At 37.9% G+C, this 25,592-nt stretch overlaps 2 protein-coding genes across 6 annotated transcripts in view; one reads left to right on the top strand and one right to left on the bottom strand.

The window, feature by feature from the left end:
• The window catches only part of ift74 (intraflagellar transport 74), a 74,219-nt gene extending 62,847 nt beyond the window's left edge, over positions 1-11,372 (bottom strand). The window contains exon 1 of one of the 5 annotated variants that reach the window (XM_061965732.2): positions 3,627-4,442. In XM_061965732.2, the coding sequence (XP_061821716.1) occupies positions 3,627-3,660 (34 nt within the window). In that variant the 5' untranslated portion in view covers positions 3,661-4,442. Of the gene's footprint in view, positions 1-3,626; positions 4,443-6,699; positions 6,848-7,042; positions 7,191-11,226 lie in introns of those variants that run through there. The other 4 variants (XM_072913468.1, XM_061965734.2, XM_061965735.2 and 1 more) reach the window with 4 other exon arrangements.
• Positions 11,025-25,592, top strand: part of LOC133609788 (cyclic AMP-responsive element-binding protein 1-like) — a 95,902-nt gene continuing 81,334 nt past the window's right edge. Inside the window, exon 1 of the mRNA XM_061965738.2 lies at positions 11,025-11,283. Within this exon, the coding sequence (XP_061821722.1) occupies positions 11,278-11,283 (6 nt within the window). The 5' untranslated portion in view covers positions 11,025-11,277. The remainder of the gene's footprint in view (positions 11,284-25,592) is intronic.

Consider the following 25,592-nt stretch of genomic DNA (forward strand, 5'->3'; position numbering starts at 1 on the left):
CACATTATCATTATGGGTAGGGATGTCCGATAATGGCTTTTTGCCGATATCCGATATTCCCCAACTCTTTAATTACCGATACCGATATCAACCGATACCGATATCAACCGATATATACAGTCGTGGAATTAACACATATTATGCCTAATTTGGACAACCAGGTATGGTGAAGATAAGGTACTTTTTGAAAAAGTTAATAAAATAAAATAAGATAAATAAATTAAAAACATTTTCTTGAATAAAAAAGAAAGTAAAACAATATAAAAACAGTTACATAGAAACTAGTAATTCATGAAAATTAGTAAAATTAACTGTTAAAGGTTAGTACTATTAGTGGACCAGCAGCACGCACAATCATGTGTGCTTACGGACTGTATCCCTTGCAGACTGTATTGATATATAATGTAGGAACCAGAATATTAATAACAGAAAGAAACAACCCTTTTGTGTGAATGAGTGTGAATGAGTGTAAATGGGGGAGAGAGGTTTTTTGGGTTGGTGCACTAATTGTAAGTGTATCTTGTGTTTTCTATGTTGATTTAATAAAAAATTTTAAAAAATGTAAAAAAACCATACCGATAATAAAAAAACCGATACCGATAATTTCCGATATTACATTTTAACGCATTTATCGGCCGATATTATCGGACATCTCTAATTATGGGGTATTGTCTGTATAATTTTGAGGACAAAAATGAATGTATTCATTTTGGAATTAGGCTGTAACATGACAAAATGTGTAAAAAGTGAAGCGCTGTGAATACTTTCCAGATGAACTCTATATTCCCAAATGCGCAGGAATGTGCAAACACGGAAAACAACAACTTCACAGAACAAAACTGAAGTTAACCAGGAAACCAGGACATTAGCCAGACTGACAGAAAGTTACTGCAGCAACCAAGACATTAGCCATGCTAACAGGAAGTTAGTTACTCAGGCAACAAGGATGTGAACCCAGCTACTAGGAAGTTAGCCAGAAAAACAGAAGTCAACCAAGCTACCAGTAAATTAACCAAAAAGCAATCAAGGCAATCAGGAAGTTACCCAGGAAAATAAGAAGTTAAGCAGGCTACCATGAAGTAACCGGGAAATTAGCCAGAAAAAATTAGTCAGGCGACCAGGAAGTTAACCAGGCGAACAGGAAGTTAGCCAGGAAAACAGGAATTCAGCCAGGCAAGCAGGACGTTAGCCGGAAAAAGAGAAAGTTAGCCAGAAAAACAGGACGTTAACCAGGCAAACAGCTGAATTTAGCTACACTACCAAAAAAGTTACACTGGCGACCAGGAAGTAAACCAGGCTACTAGGAAGTTAGCGAGAAAAAACAGAAGTTAACCGGGAAAACAGGGAGTTAACCAGGCGACCTGGAAGTTAGCCAGGCGACCAGGGGAACCAGATCTAAGGGTATCAGTTTCGGGAAAACAGGGAGTTAACCAGGCGACCTGGAAGTTAGCCAGGCGACCAGGGGAACCAGATCTAAGGGTATCAGTTTTTAAAGACATGAGCAGAAATCTCAGAGGATAGTTGGTAGAAATAAGAAGGAACATTTTCCTTTATGTCATTGTTAAACACTTGACCATAAAAATCCATAGCTGTACAATATTGTAAAATAGTCTTTAAAACGGTTTCCTTGGCAACCTGGTGAAGTTGTAGCGTTTCTCTTGATGCAGTTGTCTTGGGAGTGTGTGGGAGTTTTTCCTTTGTCTTTAAAATTGCAGCGTTTATGTGATTGCTGGATTTTTGATTTGCAGAATTTTCCCACCGCATGTGTTTTATGGTGTTTGAAAGGTGCCATTTTCACATGTTATTATTACTACACAAAACTGTAGGTCGATTTTTTTAAAATAACTACAAGCATACATTTATAAACTCACACCAACTTTAGGAACATGTAATAGTTTAGTTCCTGTAGGTGCAAACAATAGCCAAAGCACAAATTTATAAGTTAGTCTCTCCAACTAGCAACATTAAAACACGCTTCTTCTGCTATATGTGCACCGTGTGAAGTTGACCCCCCCCCCCCTCTCCTTTGTCCAAATCTCCAATTGTTTGGCTGCAAAATGTTTTGTTTGAGCCATTAGGGTTTTTAAGTTATTCTAAAATACATTTTCTGACTAATGATATCATGTCATTCAGCCCCCTCATCTTGACCGAATCACCCCAAACGTGTAAGTCGTTTGTGCTGCAAACATTTTTCGTTTTATGTTATCAACATATCATTTACGTGTTATTAATCATAACTAGAAATGTGTCTGGGGGCCGGTATATCTATTTTTAGGAACACTAATACAAAAACCTAAACAATAATGTCTGATTGAATGCTAAAAACGTTATGACAGACCGCCTAAAAAAATGGAATGGTTTGGGGAGATTTTGAAAAGTTGTGCGAGACTGGTTATCAATCATAAAACGTTAAATGGAAAAAAAACATTAACAATTAAACCAAAAAATGTTTCTACCCAAACATCGCACAAACGATGGGGACAAGTTTGGGGAGGTTTTGACCTGGTTGGCGGGCTCGTTATGAATAATAACACATTTGATGTATAAAAACCATAACACGTTAATAACTTAAAAACCCTAACGGCACAAATTAACATTTTTGCAGCACAAATGTAGCACAAACGATTGGGTCAAGTTTAGAGCTATTTGGAAAAGTTGGGGGTGGGCAAACTTCACACAGGTTGTTTATCCATCCATCCAATTTTCTACCGCTTGTCCCTTATGGTAAATTATGTTCTCTATCACACACGGACTAGATAATTTATGATTTAGACCAGTGGTTCTTAACCTGGGTTCGATGGAACCCTAGGGGTTCGGTGAGTTGGCTCAGGGGTTCGGCGGAGGTCAAGACACACCCGACTCATCGTGTAAATAAATACAAACTTCTCCCTATCGGCGTATTACGGACACGGCAACAGCAGAAGTCAGACTGATTTGCAGGTGTGTAATTTGTTGTGAGTTTATGCACTGTGTTGGATTTGTTGTTTGAACAAGGTGATGTTCATGCACGGTTCATTTTATGCACCAGTAAAAAAAACATGGTAACACTTTAGTATGGGGAACATATTCACCGTTAATTAGTTGCTTATTAACATGCAAATAAGTAACATATTGGCTCTTAATTAGTCATTATTAAGTACTTATTAATGCCTTATTCGGCATGGCCTTATTATAACCCTAACCCTCTAACCCTGGCCCTAACCCTAACCCTAACCAGATAACTCTAAATTAAGTCTTTGTTACTTAGAATATGTTCCCCTAGTGTCCAAATAACTCTATATTAAGTCTTTGTTACTTAGAATATGTTCCCCATACTAAATTGTTACCAAAAACATACAACTTTGTCTTGTATTTGAAAAAAAAAACCATTTTATTTTTCCCTAAAGAAGGGTTCGGTGAATGCGCATATGAAACTGCTGGGGTTCGGTACCTCCAACAAGGTTAAGAACCACTGATTTAGACCAAACTGGGCCCTATTTTATTATGCAACTTCGGCAGACAAGCTCTACTCCATTTCCAGTGCATCACTGAATAATGTCCCTGTTGCAACACAAACATAGTTCCTAGGGAACGCATATCTTAACTGTTTTGTTACACCTTACGGGGTATTACAATTTTAATCGTACCTACTTTCGTCGATGCAAATGCCAGTGCTTTCATGTTTTTTATTTCTATTTTATCTATGTTTCTGTTTTATCTAGTGTTTATCTAGTGTTTTTCATGTTTTTATTTCTATTTTAATTTTCTATTATATGTTCCAACTTTCTATTTTTATTTTTTACCTTTTTTAGGGACCGCAATGTCTCTTTGGGACAGAGGACCCTATTGTAATTGTAAGGTTTTATTACTATTATTCCGCCGTCTCTTTGAGCTGTAATTTGACCCCCAACATGCTTCAAAACTCACCAAATTTGACACACACATTAGGACTGGCGAAAATTGCGATCTAATAAAAAAAAAAAAAAAAAAACTCAAAATTGCGCTCTAGCGCCCCCTAGGAAAAAACCTAGATTTCATACATTGACTTCCTTCAGCAAAAATCAACAGGAAGTTGGCAATTCCCCCTTCAAAACAAAAGTTTCGTAAAAACAGTAATTTTTGCCTCTTTGAGCTGTAATGTGACCCCCTTAACATGCTTCAAAACTCACCAAACTGGACACACACATCAGGAATGTGTGTGTCCAGTTAGTAATAGTAATTACTAACTGGACACAGTAATAAATAAAAAAAACCCAACCCCAAAACTCAAGATTGCGCTCTAGCGCCCCCTAGGAAGAAAACACAGACACAACTGCTCCTAGGAAGAAAACTCAGACAAAACTGCCTGTAACTTCCAGTAGGAATGTTGTAGAGACATGAACCAAAAACCTCTATGTAGGTCTCACTTAGACCTACATTTCATACACTGACAACCCCCAGCAAAAATCAACAGGAAGTTTGCAATCCCCCTTCAAAACAAAAGTTGTTATTATTATTATACCGCCGCCTCTTTGAGCTGTAATTTGACCTCCTTAACATACTTCAAAACTTACCATATTTGACACACACATCAGGACTGGCGAAATTTGCTAGCCCCAAAACTCAAAAATGTGCTCTCGCGCCCCCTCAGAAGAAAACACAGACAAAACTGCCTGTAACTTCCAGTAGAAATGTCGTAGCGACATGAAACAAAAATCTCTATGTAGGTCTCACTTAGACCTAGATTTCATACAATAACATCTTTCAGCTAAAATCAACAGAAAGTTGGCTATTCCCCCTTCAAAACAAAAGTTTTGTAAAAACAGTCACTTTTGCTTCTTTGAGCTGTAATTTGACCCCCTTAACATGCTTCAAAACTCACCAAACTAAACACACACATCAGGACTGGCAAAAATTGCGATCTAATAAAAAACCCAACCCCAAAACTCAAAATTGCGCTCTAGCGCCCCCTAGGAAGAACACACAGACACAACTGCTCCTAGGAAGAAAACTCAGACAAAACTGCCTGTAACTTCCAGTAAGAATGTCTTAGAGACATGAAACAAAAACCACTATGTAGGTCACACTTAGACCTACATTTCATATATTAACAACCCCCAGCAAAAATCAACAGGAAGTTTGCAATCCCCCTTCAAAACAAAAGTTGTTATTATTATACCGCCGCCTCTTTGAGCTGTAATTTGACCCCCTTAACTTGCTTCAAAACTTACCATATTTGACACACACATCAGGACTGGCAAAATTTGTGATCTAATCAAAAAACCTAGCCCCAAAACTCAAAAATGCGCTCTAGCGCCCCCCAGGAAGAAAACAGACAAAACGGCCTGTAACTTCCAGTAGGAATGTCGTAGCGACATGAAACAAAAACCTCAATGTAGGTCTCACTTAGACCTAGATTTCATACATTAACATCTTTCAGCTAAAATCAACAGGAAGTTGGCTATTCCCCCTTCAAAACAAAAGTTTTGTAAAAACAGTCACTTTTGCTTCTTTGAGCTGTAATTTGACCCCCTTAACATGCTTCAAAACTCACCAAACTGGACACACACATCAGGACTGGCAAAAATTGCGATCTAATAAAAAACCCAACCCCAAAACTCAAAATTACGCTCTAGCGCCCCCTAGGAAGAAAACACAGACACAACTGCTCCTAGGAAGAAAACTCAGACAAAACTGCCTGTAACTTCCAGTAGTCTTAGAGACAGGAAACAAAAACCTCTATGTAGATCTCACTTAGACCTACATTTCATATATTGACAACCCCCAGCAAAAATCAACAGGAAGTTTGCAATTCCCCCTTCAAAACAAATGTTTTGTAAAAACCGGTCACCTTTTTTCAAACATTATCTCCTCTGAGCGCGTTTGTTGTGTCTGCTTCAAACTAGCACAGGAGAGAGATTGAATCTTTATGATTAAAATTTGACCAAAGAGTTTTAATTACTGCTCCGGTTTGGATTGTATGTGCCGTCAAATTCGGTCCCGTTCATCGTTGCTTGCAGCTTTAATTTTATTTTATTTTTAATTTTTTCAATACTTTGTAGCAGATTTTAACAAATGTAAAGTGCGTTACAAATGTAATTAATTATTACTATTTATTATTAAATCAGGAAAATGTCTAATAGTGCAGGTTTCTCTGCGGTCGCTGCATTTGCATCACATTCAAAATACAGTGGAGGTTATTCTTAACACGGCTAGCGACTGTTAAGAATGTCCGGCGGGCCAGACTGAAAAGCTTAACAGGCCCGGGTCTTAATTTGCCCAAATCTGGTCTAACTGTTATAGTTTTTAAGTTCTCAACGTTTTGGAGCGGCTTATTATTGATAATTTGTTAATAACTTAAAAACTCTAATAGATACACCAACAAATGTTGCAGCACAAACGATTGGGACTGGTTTAGGGACATTTTGAGAAGGTGTGGGGGGCTGGTTATGAATCATAACACGTTAAATGAAAAACAACTGTAATAGTTAAACCAAAACATTTTTCAGCCCAAACATAGCACAAACAATAGGGACAAGTTTGGAGAGACTTTGACGTGGTTTTTAATAACTTAAAAACCCTAACGGCACAAATTAACATTTTTGCAGCACAAACGATTGGGTCAGGTTTAGAGATTTTTGGAAAAGTTAGGAGTGGGAGGGGGGGGAAACTTCACCCAGGTTGTTTATCCATCCATTTCTACCGCTTGTCCCTTGCGGGGTATTCCAATTTAAATCGTACCTACTTTCGTCGAGGTAAATGCCAAATCAGGAAAATGTCTAATAGTGCAGGTTTCTCTGCATTTAAATCATATTCAAAATACAGTGGAGGCGATACTTAACTACTGTTAAGTTATTGTCGCAGGCGAGATGTGTTTTGACGCATTTTAATTGACATTGTCAACTGGTGAAAAAAGGGAACAATGGGATGTTCTTCTATAAATAAATGTAGCGTATGGACGGACTCTTGTTGACCTCCTCTCACGACGTGCGGTGTTCCCTAAACGTCGTCAGTGACGTTAGCTTAGCATTCACCAAAAACGTAAACACTTAATCACCGGAATGTTACGAAACAAAATAGATACCTTTTGTGGCGTCTTGTTGTCTTGGACCAAAATAAAGTTGCTGTCGTATGTAGAGAAGTAGCTTACGCTATAGCCGCACCAGAGGACGTGGACGTTACCCTGGCAACCGTCTTCTTCGCCGACACATGCGCAGCAGACACTGCCGCCCCTAGCGGCCAATATATGCAATGACAGAGATAGCAACTGTTCCTAAGTGATTGACGATCAACAATATGAACGACACTTGAAAATAAACACACGCAAGAACTGAGAAATATCAACCGAGCTGATATTACTGCCGTCCTTGGTATCGATACAATCGATATATGGCTCCAGCGAGTTGATTCTCATCCGGGTCATACGTCACACGGTCATCTACACAAATTGAATGCATGCAGGGCATCTGTCGTTTCATCCTGGACAATATTCATGACAAATTTGTGCTATTTGGATTTACACTGTATGGAAAAAATTTTTGGAAATTAATTTTTTACCTTTGCAACCTCATTATAATATTGGCTAAGTTGTATATTCATAAATGTAAATTTCTCAATACACGACCTGTTTTTTTGTGTGCATTTAAAAAATAATTAGAACGCTACTTTAAAACGCTTCTACCTCTAACAACCACAAATCTGTGAAAACTACGATGCTGTGTTACAAATTTGGATTATTTACGGAACATTTTGTTTCATATTTTGTATTCTATTTTAGTTACTTTATTGAGTTTACAACCCCCTGGCGCTGTTTTGTACTGTTTGTGTACTATGTCTGTACTTGTTTTGATTATTATTATTTCTTGATTGTATGTAAATGTTGCATATTATAAATAAAGGTTTATAAAATAAAAATAATTAAAATAAATACAAATAAAAAAAGGACCCAATTTTATAAACTCGTGGGCAGTAAAATGATGATAATGTTGACATATTTTGCGTAATTATGTAAATGTTGCATATTATAAATCCATCCATCCATTCATTTTTCTACCGCTTGTCCCTTTTGGGGTGGCGGGGGGTGCTGGAGCCTATCTCAGCTGCATTAAGGTTTATAAAATAAAAACATCAAAAATAAAAAATAAAATAAAAAAGGATTCAATTTTATGAACTTGTGGGCAGTAAAATTATGATAACTATGACATATTTTGCGTAATTATGTAAATGTTGCATATTATAAATAAAGGTTTATAAAATTAAAAAAATTGAAATAAATAAAAATAAAAAAGGATTCAATTTTATGAACTCGTGGGCAGTAAAATTATGATTACTATGACATATTTTGCGTAATTATGTAAATGTTGCATATTATAAATCCATCCATCCATCCATCAATCCATCTTCTTCCGCTTATCCGAGGTCGGGTCGCGGGGGCAGCAGCCTAAGCAGGGAAGCCCAGACTTCCCTCTCCCCAGCCACTTCGTCCAGCTCTTCCTGTGGGACCCCGAGGCGTTCCCAGGCCAGCCGAGAGACATAGTCTTCCCAACGTGTCCTGGGTCTTCCCCGCGGCCTCCTACCGGTCGGACGTGCCCTAAACACCTCCCTAGGGAGGCGTTCGGGTGGCATCCTGACCAGATGGCCGAACCACCTCATCTGGCTCCTCTCGATGTGGAAAAGCAGCGGCTTTACTTTGAGCTCCTCCCGGATGGCAGAGCTTCTCACCCTATCTCTAAGGGAGAGCCCCGCCACCCGGCGGAGGAAACTCATTTCGGCCGCTTGTACCCGTGATCTTGTCCTTTCGGTCATAACCCAAAGCTCATGACCATAGGTGAGGATGGGAACGTAGATCGACCGGTAAATTGAGAGCTTTGCCTTCCGGCTCAGCTCCTTCTTCACCACAACGGATCGATACAGCGTCCGCATTACTGAAGACGCCGCACCGATCCGCCTGACGATCTCACCATCCACTCTTCCCTCAACAAGACTCCGAGGTACTTGAACTCCTCCACTTGGGGCAAGATCTCTTCCCCAACCCGGAGATGGCACTCCACCCTTTTCCGGGCGAGAACCATGGACTCGGACTTGGAGGTGCTGATTCTCATCCCAGTCGCTTCACACTCAGCTGCGAACCGATCCAGTGAGAGCTGAAGATCCTGGCCAGATGAAGCCATCAGGACCACATCATCTGCAAAAAGCAGAGACCTAATCCTGCAGCCACCAAACCAGATCCCCTCAACGCCTTGACTGCGCCTAGAAATTCTGTCCATAAAAGTTATGAACAGAATTGGTGACAAAGGGCAGCCTTGGCGGAGTCCAACCCTCACTGGAAACGTGTCCGACTTACTACCGGCAATGCGGACCAAGCTCTGGCACTGATCATACAGGGAGCGGACTGCCACAATCAGACAGTCCGATACCCCATACTCTCTGAGCACTCCCCATAGGACTTCCCGAGGGACACGGTCGAATGCCTTTTCCAAGTCCACAAAACACATGTAGACTGGTTGGGCAAACTCCCATGCACCCTCAAGGACCCTGCCGAGAGTATAGAGCTGGTCCACAGTTCCACGACCAGGACGAAAACCACACTGTTCCTCCTGAATCCGAGGTTCGACTATCCGGCGTAGCCTCCTCTCCAGTACACCTGAATACACCTTACCGGGAAGGCTGAGGAGTGTGATCCCACGATAGTTAGTACACACCCTCCAGTTCCCCTTCTTAAAGAGAGGAACCACCACCCCGGTCTGCCAATCCAATGGTACCGCCCCCGATGTCCACGCGGTGCTGCAGAGTCTTGTCAACCAAGACAGCCCCACAGCATCCAGAGCCTTAAGGAACTCCGGGCGGATCTCACCTACCCCCGGGGCCTTGCCACCGAGGAGCTTTTTAACTACCTCAGCAACCTCAGCCCCAGAAATAGGAGAGCCCACCACAGACTCCCCAGGGACTGCTTCCTCATAGGAAGACGTGTTGGTGGGATTGAGGAGGTCTTCGAAGTATTCCCTCCACCGATCCACAACATCCGCAGTCGAGGTCAGCAGAACACCATCCTCGCCATACACGGTGTTGATAGTGCACTGCTTCCCCTTCCTGAGGCGGCGGATGGTGGTCCAGAATTGCTTCGAAGCCGTCCGGAAGTCGTTTTCCATGGCCTCACCGAACTCCTCCCATGTCCAAGTTTTTGCCTCTGCGACCGCTGAAGCCGCACACCGCTTGGCCTGTCGGTACCTGTCCGCTGCCTCAGGAGTCCTATGAGCCAAAAGAACCCAATAGGACTCCTTCTTCAGCTTGACGGCATCCCTCACCGCCGGTGTCCACCAACGGGTTCTAGGATTACCGCCACGACAAGCACCAACTACCTTGCGGCCACAGCTCCAATCAGTAAAATGATGATAATTATGACATATTTTGCGTAATTATGTAAATGTTGCATATTATAAATCCATCCATCCATTCATTTCCTACCGCTTGTCCCTTTTGGGGTCACGGGGGGTGCTGGAGCCTATCTCAGCTGCATTAAGGTTTATAAAATAAAAACATAAAAAATGAATAAAAATAAAAAAGGATTCAATTTTATGAACTCGTGGGCAGTAAAATTATGATAACTATGACATATTTTGCGAAATTATGTAAATGTTGCATATTATAAATAAAGGTTTATAAAATAAAAAATATAAAATAATAATAAAAAAGAACTCAATTTTATAAACTCGTGGGCAGTAAAATGATGACAATTATCACATATTTTGCGTAGTTATGTAAATGTTGCATATTATTAATAAAGGTTTATAAAATACAATAAAATTAAAATAAATACAAATAAAAAAGGACTCAATTTTATAAACTCGTGGGCAGTAAAATGATGATAATTATGACATATTTTGCGTAATTAAGATGCGAATGCTGAACGAAACATCCACACCCCAGCTTGGTTTTGCGGCTGAAATAAAACATAATATAAGTTAATATTTCCGAGGGGACATGAACCTCACATGCCGGTGCTGGTCACCGGCGTCGACGTACAAGTCACGTGACGTCAAACAAAGTAATTCATATTGCGCTACTTTAAGTGTTGTGAGAATCTTTGCATTCAGAGCTTTGTTGACCTAATAAAGGGCTTGATGACGCGACAAACACCTCGGGTTGAAAGGAAACCCGATGGCTCTTGCTGCCCTCTCATATTCCAACCACTGCAGACATTGTTCTTGCCCATTTTTGAGGAACATGTAAGTTTTTAATGAAGCGCCAAAGGTGGACTAGGAGACATACGCGATTCAGCTTGTCCTCGGTCTCAGCAGTGAACCTCCGCCACTTCCACCAATGGATGTGAGTACCATTACTCTCTCTGCGTCAGTCTGCCAACAATGGACTCATCAGAAAGTCGCAGCGATTACGACAGTTCAATTATTCCCCCCAGTTCGCCAAACCACATATGAAGAAGTGCAACGAAAAAAGTGCGAGTCGTTGTTGTCATTTAAAATGCAAGCAAACGAGCGGAGACGGCCGATTTGACGTGGATAATAAAACATTCATCATTAAAGCCTGTTACTAATTATCATTTTCTTGATTCGTATCTGTAATGTAAACATTTGGCTCGTTGATCTGAGTCAAACAAAATGCAAAAAAAAAAAGTTAAGTGCGTTTTTTCTCTCTCCTTAGTTTCTGGATCAGTGGAACTATACAATAAAAAAAAGCTATTTACAATAACAGGCTAATGTTATATATATACTTTTATTATTATTATAATAAATGCAAATAACAAACCTGACATCAAAAATAGCCCCTCCAACGCCACCCATGATATCATTAAATTCATAATATATTATATCCTCATGAGAAGAATTTATTTATTTCCCTTTTTTTTAAACTCACAATAAAATTGAAAAAAATAAATAAATAAATACAGCATGACCTCAATCATATTTATTTGGGGATATCCTTCATATTCGCACCTAAAAACAACTCCACATTTAAAAAAAAAAAATCTAAAAACTATTTTACAGCAGGCCCAAGGTGTCGTTGAAACTTTTTGATTTTGTGATTTCCTGCCTCTTCTTACATAAAAAAAAAACTTTAAAATTTTAAATATGGTTAATACTCATTAATTATATTTTATTTTGGCTCGTTGATCTGAGTCAAACAAAATGCAAAAAAAAAGTTAAGTGTGTTTTTTTCTCTCCTTAGTTTCTGGATCAGTGGAACTATACAATAAAAACAGCTATTTACAATAACAGGCTAATGTTATAAATATATATATATATATTTTTATTACAATAAATGCAAATAACACACCTGACATCAAAAATAGCCCCTCCAACGCCACCCATGATAACAATACATTCATAATATTTTATATCCTCATGAGAAAATTGTATTTATTTCCCTTTTTTAAAAACTCACAATAACATTGAACAAAAATAAATAAATACAGCATGCTCTCAATCATACTTATTTGGTGATATCCTTCCTATTTGCACCTAAAAACAACTCCACATTAAAAAAAAAAAAAAAATCTAAAAACTATTTTACAGCAGGCCCATGGTGTCGTTTCAATTTTTTGATTTTGTGATTTCCTGCCTCTTCTTACATAAAAAACAACTTTAAAATGTAAAATATGGTTAATACTCATTAGTTATATTTTATTTTGGCTCGTTGATCTGAGTCAAACAAAATGCAAAAAAAAGTTAAGTGCGTTTTTTTCTCTCCTTAGTTTCTGGATCAGTGGAACTATACAACTAAAAAAAAACTATTTACAATAACAGGCTAATGTTATATATATAGGCATTTTTTTATTACAATAAATGCAAATAAAAAACCTGACGTCAAAAATAGCCCCTCCAATGCCACATGATATCAATAAATTCATAATATATTATATCCTCATGAGAAAAATTTATTTATTTCCCTTTTTTTTAAACTCACAATAAAATTGGAAGAAAAAAAAAATACAGCATGCCCTCAATCATATTTATTTGGTGATATCCTTCCTATTCGCACCTAAAAACAACTCCACATTTAAAAAATAAAAACCTAAAAACTATTTTATAGCAGGCCCATGGTGTCGTTTAAATTTTTTGATTTTGTGATTTCCTGCCACTTCTTACATAAAAAAAAACTTTAAAATTTAAAATATGGTTAATACTCATTAATTATATTTTATTTTGGCTCGTTGATCTGAGTCAAACAAAATACAAAAAAAAAAGTTAGGTGCGTTTTTTTTTTTCTCCTTAGTTTCTGCATCAGTGGAACTATAGAATAAAAAAAAGCTATTTACAATAACATGCTAATGTTATATATATAGGCATTTTTTTATTACAATAAATGCAAATAACACACCTGACATCAAAAATAGCCCCTCCAACACCACCCATGATATCAATAAATTCATAATATATTATATCCTCATGAGAAAAATTTATTTATTTCCCTTTTTTTAAAACTCACAATAACATTGAAAAAATAAATAAAAATACAGCATGCCCTCAATCATATTTATTTGGTGATATTCTTCCTATTCGCACCTAAAAACAACTCCACATTTAAAAAAAAAAATCGAAAAACTATTTTACAGCAGGCCGATGGTGTCGTTTAAATTTTTTGATTTTGTGATTTCCTGCCTCTTCTTACATAAAAAACAACTTTAAAATGTAAAATATGGTTAATACTCATTAATTATATTTTATTTTGGCTCGTTGATCTGAGTCAAACAAAATGCAAAAAAATAGTTAAGTGCGTTTTTTTCTCTCCTTTGTTTCTGGATCAGTGGAACTATACAATTAAAAACAGCTATTTACAATAACAGGCTAATGTTATATATATATTTTTTATTATTATAATAAATGCAAATAACACACTTGACATCAAAAATAGCCCCTCCAACACCACCCATGATATCAATAAATTCACAATATATTATATCCTCATGAGAAAAATTTATTTATTTCCCTTTTTTTTAAACTCACAATAAAATTGAAAAAAAATAAAAATACGGCATGCCCTCAATCATATTTATTTGGTGATATCCTTCCTATTTGCACCTAGAAACAACCCCACATTTAAAAAATAAAAACCTAAAAACTATTTTATAGCAGGCCCATGGTGTCGTTTAAATTTTTGCATTTTGTGATTTCCTGCCACTTCTTACATAAAAAAAAACTTTAAAATTTAAAATATGGTTAATACTCATTAATTATATTTTATTTTGGCTCGTTGATCTGAGTCAAACAAAATACAAAAAAAAAGTTAAGTGCGTTTTTTTTTCTCTCCTTAGTTTCTGGATCAGTGGAACTATACAATAAAAAAAAGCTATTTACAATAACAGGCTAATGTTATATATATAGGCATTTTTTTATTACAATAAATGCAAATAACACACCTGACATCAAAAATAGCCCCTCCAACACCACCCATGATATCAATAAATTCATAATATATTATATCCTCATGAGAAAAATTTATTTATTTCCCTTTTTTTAAAACTCACAATAACATTGAAAAAAAATAAATAAATACAGCATGCCCTCAATCATATTTATTTGGTGATATTCTTCCTACTCGCACCTAAAAACAACTCCACATTAAAAAAAAATAATCTAAAAACTATTTTACAGCAGGCCCATGGTGTCGTTTAAATGTTTTGATTTTGTGATTTCCTGCCTCTTCTTACATGAAAAACAACTTTAAAATGTAAAATATGGTTAATACTCATTAATTATATTTTATTTTGGCTCGTTGATCTGAGTCAAACAAAATGCAAAAAAAAAAGTTAAGTGTTTTTTTTTTTTTTCTCCTTAGTTTCTGGATTAGTGGAACTATACAATAAAAAAAGCTATTTACAATAACAGGCTAATGTTATATATATATATATTTTTAATTATTATAATAAATGTAAATAACACACCTGACATCAGAAATAGCCCCTCCAACGCCACCCATGATATCAATAAATTCATAATATATTATACCCTCATGAGAAAAATTTATTTATTTCCCTTTTTTTTCAAACCCACAATAAAATTGAAAAAAAAAAAAAAATACAGCATGCCCTCAATCATATTTATTTGGTGATATCCTTCCTATTTGCACCTAAAAACAACTCCACATTTAAAAAATGAAAACCTAAAAACTATTTTATAGCAGGCCCATGGTGTCGTTTACATTTTTTGATTTTGTGATTTCCTGCCACTTCTTACATAAACAAAACTTTAAAATTTAAAATATGGTTAATACTCATTAATTATATTTTATGTTGGCTCGTTGATCTGAGTCAAACAAAATACAAAAAAAAAAGTTAAGTGCGTTTTTTTTCTCTCCTTAGTTTCTGGATCAGTGGAACTATACAATAAAAAAAAAGCTATTTACAATAACAGGCTAATGTTATATATATATAGGCATTTTTTTATTACAATAAATGCAAATAACACACCTGACATCAAAAATAGCCCCTCCAACACCAGCCATGATATCAATAAATTCATAATATATTATATCCTCATGAGAAAAAAATTTTTATTTCCCTTTTTTTAAAACTCACAATAAAATTGAAAAAAAATAAATAAATACAGCATGCCCTCAATCATGTTTATTTGGTGATATTCTTCCTATTCGCACCTAAAAACAACTCCACATTTAAAAAAAAAAATCTAAAAACTATTTTACAGCAGGCCGATGGTGTCGTTTCAATTTTTTGATTTTGTGATTTCCTGCCTCTTCTTACATAAAAAACAACTTTAAAATGTAAAAATATGGTTAATACTCATTAATTATATATTATTTTGGCTCGTTGATCTGAGTCAAACAAAATGCAAATAAAAAAGTTAAGTGTGTTTTTTTTTTCTCCTTAGTTTCTGGATCAGTGGAACTATACAATAAAAAACAGCTATTTACAATAACAGGCTAATGTTATATATATAGGCATTTTGTATTACAATAAATGCAAATAACACACCTGACATCAAAAATAGCCCCTCCAACACCACCCATGATATCAATAAATTCATAATATATTATATCCTCATGAGAAAAATGTATTTATTTCCCTTTTTTTAAAACTCACAATAACATTGAAAAAATAAATAAAAATACAGCATGCCCTCAATCACATTTATTTGGTGATATTCTTCCTATTCGCACCTAAAAACAACTCCACATTTTAAAAAAAAAATCTAAAAACTATTTTACAGCAGGCCGATGGTGTCGTTTCAATTTTTTGATTTTGTGATTTCCTGCCTCTTCTTACATAAAAAACAACTTTAAAATGTAAAATATGGTTAATACTCATTAATTATATTTTATTTTGGCTCGTTGATCTGAGTCAAACAAAATGCAAAAAAATAGTTAAGTGCGTTTTTTTCTCTCCTTTGTTTCTGGATCAGTGGAACTATACAATTAAAAAAAGCTATTTACAATAACAGGCTAATGTTATTTATATATTTTTTATTATTATAATAAATGCAAATAACACACTTGACATCAAGAATAGCCCCTCCAACACCACCCATGATATCAATAAATTCACAATATATTATATCCTCATGAGAAAAATTTATTTATTTCCCTTTTTTTTAAACTCACAATAAAATTGAAAAAAAAAAAAAATACGGCATGCCCTCAATCATATTTATTTGGTGATATCCTTCCTATTTGCACCTAGAAACAACCCCACATTTAAAAAATAAAAACCTAAAAACTATTTTATAGCAGGCCCATGGTGTCGTTTAAATTTTTGGATTTTGTGATTTCCTGCCACTTCTTACATTAAAAAAAACTTTAAAATTTAAAATATGGTTAATACTCATTAATTATATTTTATTTTGGCTCGTTGATCTGAGTCAAACAAAATACAAAAAAAAAGTTAAGTGCGGTTTTTTTTCTCCTTAGTTTCTGGATCAGTGGAACTATACAATAAAAAAAAGCTATTTACAAAAACAGGCTAATGTTATATATATAGGCATTTTTTTATTACAATAAATGCAAATAACACACCTGACATCAAAAATAGCCCCTCCAACACCACCCATGATATCAATAAATTCATAATATATTATATCCTCATGAGAAAAATTTATTTATTTCCCTTTTTTTAAAACTCACAATAACATTGAAAAAAAATAAATAAATACAGCATGCCCTCAATCATATTTATTTGGTGATATTCTTCCTACTCGCACCTAAAAACAACTCCACATTAAAAAAAAATAATCTAAAAGCTATTTTACAGCAGGTCCATGGTGTCGTTTCAATTTTTTGATTTTGTGATATCCTGCCTCTTCTTACATAAAAAAACAACTTTAAAATGTAAAATATGGTTAATACTCATTAATTATATTTTATTTTGGCTCGTTGATCTGAGTCAAACAAAATGCAAAAAAAAAGTTAAGTGTGTTTTGTTTTTTTCTCCTTAAGTTTCTGGATCAGTGGAACTATACAATAAAAAACAGCTATTTACAATAACAGGCTAATGTTATATATATAGGCATTTTTTATTACAATAAATGCAAATAACACACCTGACATCAAAAACAGCCCCTCCAACACCACCCATGATATCAATAAATTCATAATATATTATATCCTCATGAGAAAAATGTATTTATTTCCCTTTTTTTAAAACTCACAATAAAATTGAAAAATAAATAAATAAATACAGCATGCCCTCAATCATATTTATTTGGTGATATCCTTCCTATTCGCACCTAAAAACAACTCCACATTTAAAAAAAAAAATCTAAAAACTATTTTACAGCAGGCCCATGGTGTCGTTTAAATTTTTTGATTTTGTGATTTCCTGCCTCTTCTTACATTAAAAAAAACTTTTAAATGTAAAATATGGTTAATACTCATTAATTATATTTTATTTTGGCTCGTTGATCTGAGTCAAACAAAATGCAAAAAAAAAAGTTAAGTGCGTTTTTTTCTCCCCTCAGTTTCTCGATCAGTGGAACTATACAATAAAAAAAAGCTATTTACAATAACAGGCTAATGTTATATATATAGGCATTTTTTTATTACAATAAATGCAAATAACACACCTGGCATCAAAAATAGCCCCTCCAACACCACCCACGATATCAATAAATTCATAATATATTATATCCTCATGAGAAAAATGTATTTATTTCCCTTTTTTTTAAACTCACAATAGAATTGAAAAAAAAAAAATACAGCATGCCCTCAGTCATATTTATTTGGTGATAAACTTCCTATTCGCACATAAAAACAACTCAACATTTAAAAAAAAAAATCTAAAAACTATTTTACAGCAGGCCGATGGTGTCGTTTCAATTTTTAGATTTTGTGACTTCCTGCCTCTTCTTACATAAAAAAAACTTAAAAATTTAAAATATGGTTAATACTCATTAATTATATTTTATTTTGGCTCGTTGATCTGAGTCAAACAACATGCAAAAAAAAAGTTAAGTGCGTTTTTTTCTCTCCTCAGTTTCTGGATCAGTGGAACTATACAATAAAAAAAAGCTATTTACAATAACAGGCTAATATTATATATATTTTTTTATTATTATAATAAATGCAAATAACATACCTGACATCAAAAACAGCCCCTCCAACACCACCCATGATATCAATAAATTCATAATATATTATATCTTCATGAGAAAAATGTATTTATTTCCCTTTTTTTCAAACTCACAATAAAATTTAAAAAAATAAAATAAAATACAGCATGTCATCCATCCATCCATCCATCTTCTTCCGCTTATCCGAGGTCGGGTCGCGGGGGCAGCAGCCTAAGCAGGGAAGCCCAGACTTCCCTCTCCCCAGCCACTTCGTCCAGCTCTTCCTGTGGGACCCCGAGGCGTTCCCAGGCCAGCCGGGAGACATAGTCTTCCCAACGTGTCCTGGGTCTTCCCCGCGGCCTCCTACCGGTCGGACGTGCCCTAAACACCTCCCTAGGGAGGCGTTCGGGTGGCATCCTGACCAGATGCCCGAACCACCTCATCTGGCTCCTCTCGATGTGGAGGAGCAGCGGCTTTACTTTGAGGCCCCCCCGGATGGCAGAGCTTCTCACCCTATCTCTAAGGGAGAGCCCCGCCACCCGGCGAAGGAAACTCATTTCGGCCGCTTGTACCCGTGATCTTGTCCTTTCGGTCATAACCCAAAGCTCATGACCATAGGTGAGGATGGGAACGTAGATCGACCGGTAAATTGAGAGCTTTGCCTTCCGGCTCAGCTCCTTCTTCACCACAACGGATCGATACAGCGTCCGCATTACTGAAGACGCCGCACCGATCCGCCTGTCGATCTCACGATCCACTCTTCCCTCACTCGTGAACAGGACTCCGAGGTACTTGAACTCCTCCACTTGGGGCAAGATCTCCTCCCCAACCTGGAGATGGCACTCCACCCTTTTCCGGGCGAGAACCATGGACTCGGACTTGGAGGTGCTGATTCTCATCCCAGTCGCTTCACACTCGGCTGCGAACCGATCCAGTGAGAGCTGAAGATCCTGGCCAGATGAAGCCATCAGGACCACATCATCTGCAAAAAGCAGAGACCTAATCCTGCAGCCACCAAACCAGATCCCCTCAACGCCTTGACTGCGCCTAGAAATTCTGTCCATAAAAGTTATGAACAAAATCGGTGACAAAGGGCAGCCTTGGCGGAGTCCAACCCTCACTGGAAACGTGTCCGACTTATTGCCGGCAATGCGGACCAAGCTCTGGCACTGAGCATACAGGGAGCGGACTGCCACAATCAGACAGTCCGATACCCCATACTCTCTGAGCACTCTCCACAGGACTTCCCGAGGGACACGGTCGAATGCCTTCTCCAAGTCCACAAAACACATGTAGACTGGTTGGGCAAATTCCCATGCACCCTCAAGGACCCTGCCGAGAGTATAGAGCTGGTCCACAGTTCCACGACCAGGACGAAAACCACACTGTTCCTCTTGAATCCGAGGTTCGACTATCCGCCGTAGCCTCCTCTCCAGTACACCTGAATAGACCTTACCGGGAAGCCTGAGGAGTGTGATCCCACGATAGTTAGAGCACACCCTCCGGTTCCCCTTCTTAAAGAGAGGAACCACCACCCCGGTCTGCCAATCCAATGGTACCGCCCCCGATGTCCACGCGATGCTGCAGAGTCTTGTCAACCAAGACAGCCCCAAAGCATCCAGAGCCTTAAGGAACTCCGGGCGGATCTCATCTACCCCTGGGGCCTTGCCACCGAGGAGCTTTTTAACTACCTCAGCAACCTCAGCCCCAGAAATAGGAGAGCCCACCACAGACTCCCCAGGTACTGCTTCCTCATAAGAAGACGTGTTGGTGGGATTGAGGAGGTCTTCAAAGTATTCCCTCCACCGATCCACAACATCCGCAGGCGAGGTCAGCAGAACACCATCCTCGCCATACACGGTGTTGATAGTGCACTGCTTCCCCTTCCTGAGGCGGCGGATGGTGGTCCAGAATTGCCGTCCGGAAGTTGTTTTCCATGGCTTCCCCGAACTCCTCCCATGTCCGAGTTTTTGCCTCTGTGACCGCTGAAGCCGCACACCGCTTGGCCTGTCGGTACCTGTCCGCTGCCTCAGGAGTCCTATGAGCCAAAAGAACCCAATAGGACTCCTTCTTCAGCTTGACGGCATCCCTCACCGCCGGTGTCCACCAACGGGTTCTAGGATTACCGCCACGACAAGCACCAACTACCTTGCGGCCACAGCTCCAATCAGCCGCCTCGACAATAGAGGCGCGGAACATGGTCCATTCGGACTCAATGTCCAGCACCTCCCTCGTGACATGTTCAAAGTTCTTCCGGAGGTGGGAATTGAAACTCTCTCTGACAGGAGACTCTGCCAGACGTTCCCAGCAAACCCTCACAATGCGTTTGGGCCTGCCAGGTCTGTCCGGCATCCTCCCCCACCATCGCAGCCAACTCACCACCAGGTGGTGATCGGTAGAAAGCTCCGCCCCTCTCTTCACCCGAGTGTCCAAAACATGAGGCCGCAAATCCGATGACACAACTACAAAGTCGATCATGGAACTGCGGCTTAGGGTGTCCTGGTGCCAAGTGCACATATGGACACCCTTATGTTTGAACATGGTGTTCGTTATGGACAATCTGTGACGGGCACAAAAGTCCAATAACAAAACACCGCTCGGGTTCAGATCCGGGCAGCCATTCTTCCCAATCACGCATCTCCAGGTTTCACTGTCGTTGCCAACATGAGCATTGAAGTCCCCCAGTAGCACGAGGGAATCACCCGGGGGAGCACTCTCAAGTACTCCCTCGAGTGAATCCAAAAAGGGTGGGTACTCTGAACTGCGGTTTGGCACGTAAGCGCAAACCACAGTCAGGACCCGTTCCCCCACCCGAAGGCGGAGGGAAGCTACCCTCTCGTCCACCGGGTTGAACTCCAACGTACAGGCTCTGAGCTGGGGGGAAACAAGAATTGCCACCCCAGCCCGTTGCCTCTCACTGCCAGCAACGCCAAAGTGGAAGAGAGTCCAGCCCCTCTCGAGAGAATTGGTTCCAGAGCCCTTGCTGTGCGTCGAAGTGAGTCCGACTATATCTAGCCGGAACTTCTCCACTTCGCGCACTAGCTCAGGCTCCTTCCCCCCCAGCGAGGTGACGTTCCACGTCCCAAGAGCTAGCTTCTGTAGCCGAGGATCGGACCGCCAAGTGCCCTGCCTTCGGCTGCCGCCCAGCTCACATCGCACCCGACCTCTATGACCCCTGCTATGGGTGGTGAGCCCATTGGAGGGGGGACTCACGTTGCCTCTTCGGGCTGTGCCCGGCCGGGCCCCATGGGGACAGGCCCGGCCACCAGGCGCTCTCCATCGTGCCCCACCTCCGGGCCTGGCTCCAGAGGGGGGCCCCGGTGACCCGCGTCCGGGCGAGGGAAATCTGGGTCCTTGTTTTTTATTATTCATGGAGGTCTTCATGCTGCTCTTTGTCTGATCCCTCACCTAGGACCAGTTTGTCTTGGGAGACCCTACCAGGGGGCATAAAGCCCCCGGACAACATAGCTCCTAGGATCATTGGGACACGCAAACTCCTCTACCACGTCAAGGTGGCAGCTCAGAGAGGAGAAATACAGCATGCCCTCAATCATATTTATTTGGTGATATCCTTCCTATTCGCACCTAAAAACAACTCCACATTAAAAAAAAATAATCTAAAAACCATGGTGTCGTTTCAATTTTTTTTTTTAGATTTTGTGATTTCCTGCCTCTTCTTACATAAAAAACCTTTAAAATTTAAAATATAGTTAATACTAATTAATTATATTTTATTTTGGCTCGTTGATGTGAGTCAAACAAAATGCAAAAAAAGCTAAGTGCGTTTTTTTCCCCCCCATAGTTTCTGGATCAGTGGAATTATACAATAAAACAGCTATTTACAACAACAAGCCAATGCTGTTGTTGTTGTTAATAGTGTTAAAATATATAGGCATGAATACAATCTTTTTACAATAAATGCAAAAAACACACCTGACATCAAAAATAGCCCCTCCAACACCACCCATGATATCAATACATTCATAATACATTATGTCCTCATGAGAAAAATATTTCCCATTTTCTTAAACTTCCAATAAAATTGAAAAAAATATTACAGCATGCCCTCAATTATATTTATTTGGTGATATCCTGCCTATTCGCACCTAAAAACATTTAAAAAATGTCTAAAATCTATTTTACAGCAGGCCCACGGTGTTGTATCAATTTTTTGATTTTGTGATTTCCTGCCTTTTCTTACATAAAAAAACTTTAAAATTTAAAATATAGTTAATACTCATTAATTATATTTTATTTTGGCTTGTTGATGTGAGTCAAACAAAATGCAAAAAAATGTTATGTGCATTTTTTTCCCCCTTGGTTTCTGGAACTATACAATAAAAAGCTATTTACAATAACAAATGATTGTTATTGTTGTTGTTAATAGTGTTAAAATATATAGGCATACATTTTTTTTTTTTTACAATAAATGCAAATAACTCACCTGACATCAAAAATAGCCCCTCCAATGCCACCCATGATATCAATAAATTCATAATATATTATATCCTCATGAGAATTTTTTTTTATTTCCCTTTTTCTTAAACTCCCAATAAAATTGAAAAAAATATTACAGCATGCCCTCAATTATATTTATTTGGTGATATCCTGCCTATTCGCACCTAAAAACAATATTTTAAAGAGAAAAAAAAGTTACGTGCGTTTTTTTTCCCCTTGGTTTCTGGAACTATACAATAAAAAGCTATTTACAACAAGTTAATGTTATTGTTAATAGTGTTAAAATACATAGGCATACATTTTTTTACAATACATGCAAATAACACACTTGACAGCGTCTGTTCCAACATCAAAAATTGCCCCTCCACTGTTTGACCCCCTCCAACGCCACCCATGATATCAATAAATTCATGATGAGAAAAAGTTATTTATTTCTATTTTTCTTAAACTCACAATGAAATAGAAAAAAATATTACAGCATGCCCTCAATTATATTTATTTGGTGATATCCTGCCTTTTCGCACCTAAAAACAACTCCACATTTAAAAAAAAAAAAGTAAAATCTATTTTACAGTAGGCCCACGGTGTCGTATCAATTTTTAGATTTTGTGATTTCCTGCCTCTTCTTACAGAATTTTTTTTTTTTAATATAAGATATCGTTAATACTCATTAATTATATTATATTTTGGGTGATTTCCTGCCTTTTTGCACTTTAAAAAAACATTTAAAATGTGTCTGGGGGGCCGGTATATCTATTTTTAGGAACACAAATACAAAACCTCACAATAATGTCTGATTGAATGGATGTGAGTGTGAATGTTGTCTGTCTATCTGCGTTGGCCCTGCGATGAGGTGGCGACTTGTCCAGGGGGTACCCCGCCTTCCGCCCGATTGTAGCTGAGATAGGCTCCAGCGCCCCCCGCGACCCCAAAAGGGGATAAGCGGTAGAAAATGGATTATTTGCAAAAGTTTGAGTTTGAACATCAAATATCTTGTCTTTGTAGTGCATTTAATTGAATATGGGTTGAAAAGGATTTGCAAATCATTGTATTCCGTTTATATTTACATCTAACACAATTCCCAACTCATATGGAAACGGGTTTTGTACTTTGTATAGTTCAAGACTTACGGTCATTTGAAAACATCACTGCACATCATAATGGCAGCTACAGTTTACATCTTAAAGATCTAAAAAAAAACATTTGGGAATGTCCGGCGGGCCAGATTGAAAAGGTTAACGGGCTGCATGCGGTCCCCGGGCCTTAATTTGCCCGGGTCTGAGCTAGCGTCACCTGACAGCGTTTCACACCAATTTCACTCAGGTGAAATGAACAATAGTGACGTCAGTATAATTTAATGTCAACGTTATGTTGACAGCGCATTCAGGATTGGACGATGTTTAAAGTAAAAGAGGACTTCATTGTGTTGAGTTGATGTCTGGAGTTGTCGAGAATTCAGCTCTGCATGACCAAAGATTGTATATTGAGAGATGTTTAGTGCACATGATGCCACACAGAGTATATTTACAGTCAGCCATATCATCTTCTTCTTGTCACTTAAAAACTACTCAATAGTAGTTACGGCCATGCTTGCAGTTAATTAGCTCTCTGTAATCACGGCACCGCTAAAAGTATTTTGTCTTGTGTTTTTAGTGCTTATAATAACAATATCACTATGTTAGTGCTTATAATAATAATATGAATATGTTAGTGCTTATAATAACAATATCACTAATACTTTATGGTTAATGAGGTCACAAAATGGAAAAGAGTACTAATGTTAGCGGGTTTTGGATTGGGCGGAATAGTGTAGAAATAGAATATATTTCCGTATATTATGACTTAGAATACATTTAAAAAAAAAAGATTCTTGTCTTAGGGATTGTGAATGATAGACACAATTCCCCCCAAAAAGCAGTTCCCCTTTAACCATCTGGTGCAGTCATCTTCACTATCTTATCCCAAGTTCATCATAGAAACCACCATTACTGTCATGACTATTTTGTGATCGCCAACTCTGGACTTCTGACCATTCATGAGGTTAATTGATGTGGAGTCTGTCTAGAATACTTTTTAAATACTTTCTGCATTGCTTCCTCTGTTAGAAAGTCAAGGCAGGCCATGTGGAGTGACATAACGAAGAAGAGACTCATGCTCATGTGTTGTTAAGGCAGATGCCTCTAACCTCACCTGTTTTCAAAAGACATATATATATATATATATATATGTATATATATATATATATATATATATATATATATATATATATATATATATATATATATATACACAGTATATATATATGTATATATATATATATATATGTATGTGTGGGAAAAAAATCACAAGACTATTTCATCTCTACAGGCCTGTTTCATGAGGGGGGGTTCCCTCAATCATCAGGAGATTTTAATGGGAGCATTCACATACCATGGATTATATAGGGCACAGAGTGGGTGGGTACAGGCTGGTGTAGGGGCGTGGTGATTGGCTCATGTGTTACCTAGGAGGTGTTTCCGTCTGTGGCGGCATGCTGTTACAATTTCGCTGCGCTTGTTGAGGGATGACAGGTCTGGACGGTAAATAATAAACAGTTTTTCTTTCAAGCATAGGTTGCATCTTTTATTACCACTATTGTAAGGTGTGCTGGATGCAAGAATT

Source organism: Nerophis lumbriciformis, linkage group LG07, assembly GCF_033978685.3.
Source record: "Nerophis lumbriciformis linkage group LG07, RoL_Nlum_v2.1, whole genome shotgun sequence".
NCBI classification, from domain to species: domain Eukaryota; kingdom Metazoa; phylum Chordata; class Actinopteri; order Syngnathiformes; family Syngnathidae; genus Nerophis; species Nerophis lumbriciformis.